General features: G+C 35.1%; 1 protein-coding gene across 5 annotated transcripts; it reads left to right on the forward strand.

The window, feature by feature from the left end:
• The first annotated feature begins 239 nt into the window (after window positions 1-239).
• Window positions 240-4,482, forward strand: LOC116032401 (UDP-glycosyltransferase 74E2-like). 5 transcript variants are annotated; one of them, XM_031274932.1, is made up of 4 exons: window positions 240-528; window positions 611-713; window positions 2,405-3,085; window positions 3,618-4,482. In XM_031274932.1, the coding sequence occupies exons 3-4, from the start codon at window positions 2,459-2,461 to the stop codon at window positions 4,341-4,343; spliced, it is 1,353 nt and encodes a 450-aa protein (XP_031130792.1). In that variant the 5' UTR covers window positions 240-528; window positions 611-713; window positions 2,405-2,458; the 3' UTR covers window positions 4,344-4,482. The 5 variants fall into 5 exon arrangements, with proteins under 5 accessions (XP_031130792.1, XP_031130793.1, XP_031130790.1 ...); XM_031274930.1 differs by having other exon boundaries at window positions 241-528; window positions 2,410-3,085; XM_031274933.1 differs by lacking the exon at window positions 611-713 and having other exon boundaries at window positions 2,410-3,085.
• The last annotated feature ends 1,965 nt before the right edge of the window (window positions 4,483-6,447 follow it).

Below are 6,447 nucleotides of genomic sequence, written 5' to 3' on the forward strand. Positions count from 1 at the left end.
ATGTTAGGCATTTTTATTTTTGGATGTAGAAGTCAATTTTGATTTTTATCAATTTAGTACTTGATTTTAAAAAAATATACTTTTAATTCAAAATATTGGTACAGTAAAATTTAATAATGTTTACGAAGTAATAATATTCCATGCATTTAATTCCTAAAACATTTTTAAAAAAAATCTAAAGTTAAGCAATATGGGTAAAAATACTGAGATAAATTCCAATTATATTGCGAACATTACCACAAGATCTCTGTCCTTGCCGATCGATCTCAGATCTTCTGAATGAGTGATCTCCCAGACAGAGGGGATGAGAGCCAAAAAGATTATTTTATTTTATTCTGTTTTTTTATGCTGTTTTCCCTTTTTTCTTTTTTGATTTGGTAGAGATGAAAGTGAAATTCAGTGAAAAGTGCTACTCCATATATACGACTTGGTCAGAGAATGCTAGTATGCTACGAGTCTACGAGGTTGGCCACCGCGTGAAGTTGAAGTTGCCGATAACCTTTTTGTTTCTACGAGCTATATAACAAGGTGATTTGATTTTCCCCTCTCTCTCTGTTGCTTGGATCGACTTGTTGGGGAAATGTCATGACCAAATTGAAATTGTATATAGGGCGAAGGGGAGGGAAGGAATAATCTTCAACATAAAACTTTACCCAAACTCTTCTTTTCTGTGGACTGGGCAACCTAGCACCGCTCAAGAGAAATTGTTTTTTGTAAGAGTTTTCATTATACTTTTGACTCATTTTTCTGGCTAAAACACCATATTGCTTTTAAAATATTTCTGCAAATGTTTCAACAGGAGAAACCATGCAATCTTAGTGTTGTTTTGCTGATGATCTTTGTTTGGGTTTTCATTTTTTTTTAGTTATTTACATTTTTTGAATTGAAATTGGAATTTACTATATGGGTTTATTTTGTTGTATCAGTGATCCCATTGGACTTCTAATGCTTCTTGAATGTATGCAATTTTTAAAAATTGGATTCTAAGCCATACTAATTTAAAATTAGACTGAAGTGTAATTTACTTTGGACCATTTACTTTATTCTAATTTTAATTGGTCTGGCTTAGGTTTACTAGTTTATCTTTTCTTCATTAATTAATTATTTTTTATGTTGTGAAGTGAGATTTTATATGGGTTTGGGTTATCTTTGAAATATAAATGTTCATTTCCCATTGTGTTGTAATGACTAATTTCTTTTGTGTGAAATACTGAGGTTTATGGGTTATAATATGCTTATGCAACTTTACAGGCTAACAGTAGTTAATTATTAGTTCTCCAAATCCAAATTCAGATCTAAAGAAAGCCTAACAATTCCATAACTATCAATGAAAGTCCACCACAAAAACAAATATATAAATCTAACAGCATCATTCTCATTTTCCTTTGTTAATCTGTTATATATAAATGTAATCTGTTGTCCATTAGTAAGAAGTTCAAATTTGTGAAGTGGATTCCCTGATTATTATTTATAAGCAATTTCTGTGCTAGGAGTAAAACTGAGCACCATGAAGTGGATTCCTTGGTTAATATTTATAAGTTGTTGTGCATTAGAAGTAAAAAAGAGCACCGCAAAGTGAATTCCTTGGTACTTATAGTTAATTTGGAGCCATTGTGTGTTAGTAATGTGATGTGAAATGTTTTCCTTGGTTCACCTATCACCTCCTTTACAAGGTGTTGCTTGCCTTTTTTACTTGTAAATCACTTGTAAACTTGACTAACAGAAAGGTTAGGGGGCTGAGAAGAATTTTCTCGTTGCTTGCTATCTACTGCACAAGCCTTGAATGCCCTGTTGAATTTGGCAAAGTCTTGAGGACTGAGTTCCTTATTTGGTGTTCTAATTATGGGATAATCTGCCAGAGTTTTTTCAGCATTTTCCCAAATTTATTTTTGTGGCAGTATTTTGTGTTAATAAGCATAATATGTAGAATTCATGATTATAATGTGCGAGTATGGGTCTAGAATGGTTTAGCCCCTGTTTGGATGATTTGGATGAGAACTAACGTAAAACTTAATTACTACATAAACACTTGAGCTGTTGTTTATCATGTTTGAATAGGCTTGTGGAAAAGTGTTTATGGCCCTTGAAAAAAGTTTTTTAAGCTTAATTTTCTGAGTTTTTAAAATCAATTTATTAGAATAGGTTTAAAACTATTTTTATAAAGGCCATTTATTGACAATGTCATATTGAGTTCAATGAAGATTGGAAGTTGGACAATGTTTATCTTTAACAAGCAGTTATTTAAGCTGTTTTCACAAATTGAGACTTTATACTTTCAATGTAATCCAAAATGTACTACTTTGGTTGAGCCCAACCTCAATTTTTTGACAATTACTTTTGCAAATATACTCAAGATTATTAGCATACCGTTGCTTGATAAGTGCTAACAGTTTTACATTTGAAGTATAGGAACTGTCAATTCAAGTTTTGGAAGTTGAGAGGGGTAGAAAGACCAGAGATGGCCGAAATGTCTACTGTAAGTCATGTTCTGGTTATTCCTTACCCTATACATGGTCACATAACCCCGATGGTTCAACTCTCGAAGCGTTTAGCCTCAAGAGGAGTTGCGGTGACAGTCATTACCCCAACATCAACTAGTGCATGCATACAGGTAAGTTCAAGCCTAATCAGGATTGAGTCTATCCCTGATGGTGTGAAACCAGATTCTGGCTTTGATGCCATTTCTGACTGGCTCAAGGACTTAGTCTCCAATAACTTGGCTGAGATCATGTCTAAAGTCACTGGTTCTGGGTGTGTTTTGACCACCGTGGTATACGACTCAATCATGCCATGGGTGGCTGACTTAGCGCACCAGCTAGGCCTGAGAGCAGCTGCATTTAACAGCCAATCATGTGCTGTTTTTGCAGTATACCATCATACTGATCAGGAGAACTTGACTGCTCCAACTGAAGGATCAACCGTGTCACTGCCTTCAATGCCACCATTGGGGTTGAATGATCTTCCATCTTTTGTTCGCAATAAGAGCTCCTATTCTTCCCTACTGCGGTTCGTTTTGAGCAGAAATTTGAATACGCAGAAAGCAGACTGGCTCTTGTTCAACACTTTTGATGAATTGGAAAAGGAGGTATGCCTATCTCTCTGCTTAGATATTTTAGATTATTGCAACAGTTTTATCTTGAAAATCAAATTGTTGTTCTATGTAGCCCACCTCAAGTGTTTATTTTTATCCCATTGAAGCAGTTTATTTTAAACTATTGGTCAATTTTGGGTTGCTGGGTTTAATTTCAACATTCACAATAAGAGATAAACTGAAAAAGAGGGACCTATATACTATATTCCCAAAATATCCTTAGTTGGGATCAAATCTTGACCTACAGGCCTCCCCTAGACCCTAGCCTTTAAGCCAAGTGTTCCTTGGCATTCATCTTTCTAAAACTGCCAAATTCAAAAGGAAGATTGCTTAACTTTGGAAGTGGATTAAAATGACTGCTCTCAAACTCATTTGGACATGATCTCTTGTTCTTAAACTGTTGAACTCAATTGTAGTTGGTTTTGGTGGATTGAAAGATTGCTTAACTTTTTATCCGTTTACCTGGCCACTAAACAAGAACCCTGGTTTAATGTATGGTTAACAAGTACTTGCTTGATTCTCTTAGGTACTTGAGTGGATGGCTAGCCAATTTCCACTCAAAGTCATTGCTATTGGGCCATTACTTCCATCGATGTACCTAGACAAGCGAGTAAGAGACGATGACAACTATGGCCTGAGTCTTTTCAAGCCAAACAATAATGACTGCATGGAGTGGCTTGACTCCCAGGAAACTGGTTCTGTTGTCTATGTATCTTTCGGGAGCTTAGCCAACTTGAAGGACGAGCAAATGTGTGAAGTTGCGCAGGGCTTGATCCAAAGCAAATGCAAATTCCTGTGGGTGGTCCGGTCCTCTGAGCAGAGCAAACTCCCGAGCAATTTCTCGCCAGACAAATTAGGAGCGGGCATTATCACAAACTGGTGTCCACAGCTGGATGTCTTGTCCCACCGAGCTGTAGGGTGCTTCGTTACTCACTGCGGATGGAACTCAACTCTGGAGGCACTGAGCCTCGGAGTCCCTGTGGTGGCCATGCCACAGTGGACCGACCAACCCACCAATGCAAAGTATCTCGTCGATGTTTGGGATGTAGGGATCCGCGTTATGGCCAGCGAAAATGGAATGGTCACAAGAGAAGAAGTAGAGAGGTGTTTGGTAGAAGTGATGAAGGGGGAGAGAGGGGTTATGCTCAAAGAGAATGCTGCGAAGTGGAAACAACTGGCTAAAGAAGCTGTTGATGAAGGTGGAAGCTCCGACAAGAACATTAAGGAGTTTGTGTCTGCTATTTCTATGTAACGCCAATCAGTGAGCCTGACTCACAGTAGGTTTATAAATTGGCATATCAGAGATCAATGTATTCACGATATTCATATATTATATTACTCCAAATTTCAAGGCAATTACCACAATCACAAATCTACTTTTATTTGCTTCACATACGTTAATCTCTTAAATTCAATCATTCACGGGGATAAATGCTTTTGTCGTTGTTATTATTGTTATTGTTATTGTTATTATTATTATTATTATTATTATTATTATTATTATTGATGAAGAATATTGATCCCGGGTATAGTATGTAATTATGTACGGATCAACTTAGCTCGCATAGATTATACAATCTATCTATATAATCTATATCTATACTATATATATAAAAGCAATATCCTCCTCTAAAATTTTCTTGTCAAAACGTAGGGGCATTTTAATGATATTAATTATAATTGGTTATAATTCGTTAACAAAATTAAATATATTGAAATAAATACCTTAAATTCGGTACATGTATATATATAAAGTTTACGAAATAAAGTTATTACTTATTTATGTATACATGTAATGACCATAATATAAAAAATACATGACCATAATAAAAATGACAGAATATATAATAAATGTAGGTATACAAAATACACAAATAAAGACAAGTCAAATTCTAATTATTACGGAGCAATATATTAAGCACAAATATCTTCATAACTACAAGAGATACAAGATTCATATTAAAATAAAAATAAAGAAAAATAAGAAAAGAAATTGTAATCTTCTCATCTATATATTAAAACAAAAATGTCATTTTCTCGCTCATTTTAGACTTCTTTTTTTTTTTTGAAAGAACCAAACTCAATTAATCAAGTGAGAAACACAATGAGGAGGGACACCAAACCAACTATGAAGATCAGTGTACGAACGTGCAACCGGGGTTAAAGTGTGAGCACACACATTCACTAATCTATTGATATAGCTAATACCAAAAGCCTGAAAAAAAGAAGAGATCGAAAGACTATCTCTAATCACAGTACTAGCATATGATAAATCTTGAGAAGAATCATTGAAGTTAAGACAAACTTCCTGGCAGTCGGATAGGATGCATATTTTCTGTCATTGTTTACTTTTTAGCCAAGAAAGAGCCTCCTTGATGGCAAGAGCTTCGGCTAAACGGGCTTCATTGACCGGTCTAAAAGGTCGGAGATAGCAGCGAGGAACAAACCAGTATGAGTGCGAATTACTGCGCCAAAAGAAGCAGAATTTTCTATGACCGAAGCATCAACTTCACAATAGACCCAACTTGCATCAATGCCCTGAGTTCTTTGAACAATTTGGAGGGAAATGGAAGAAGTATTTGCCTTCTGAAGATCACACCAGTACTGCCAATCCTGATGCAATTAGCCACAGATATTCTGATTGCATTTACATTCCATGGTTTGTTGTTCCAAACATATTCATTCCTATTCTTCCAAACAGTCCATAAATTATCAATAATACTCCTGCTTTTATTTTCATCATCTAAATCAACAACTTGTGATAGCCAACTTTCAAAACTAGCCTCAAGAACATGTAAAGGAAGTATAGTATTGTCCCATACTGGTTTAGAAAACTCACAATCCAGAAATAAATGTGATCTGGACCCCACCTCTTTGTGACAAAGGGGACAATCAGGAGGAATTTCGACTCTTCTTTGCAGGAGGACTGTTTTAACAGGTAAAATGTTACGAGCGCATCGCCAAATGAAATTCTTAATTTTTGGGGGAATTTTGAGCGTCCATAACTGGTTCCATTACTTGAAATTGCAGATGTCAGGTTGCATTGCTTCTCCATACAGCTCTCTATACCCATTGAGCACTGAGTATAATCTCTTTATCTCCTTCCTCCAAAACCATTGATCGGAGTGATTCATAGACACATGACTCATTTTAGACTTTATTTGTTATAAGATTAGAAAATGATATATTATACATGTTGTCATAAAAGAAATCAGAACATTATTTTTCCAAAAAAAAAAAACAAAAAACAAAATATGTTTAGTTTTCACGCTAATTTTCATTAAGTTATAGAAAATTTATAATGATTGAAGTTTATTTGTAATGGAAAATAAAAACTAAAAAATGAAGTTATAAAA

This window comes from Ipomoea triloba, chromosome 10 (genome assembly GCF_003576645.1).
Source record: "Ipomoea triloba cultivar NCNSP0323 chromosome 10, ASM357664v1".
In the NCBI taxonomy this organism is placed as follows: Eukaryota; Viridiplantae; Streptophyta; class Magnoliopsida; order Solanales; family Convolvulaceae; genus Ipomoea; species Ipomoea triloba.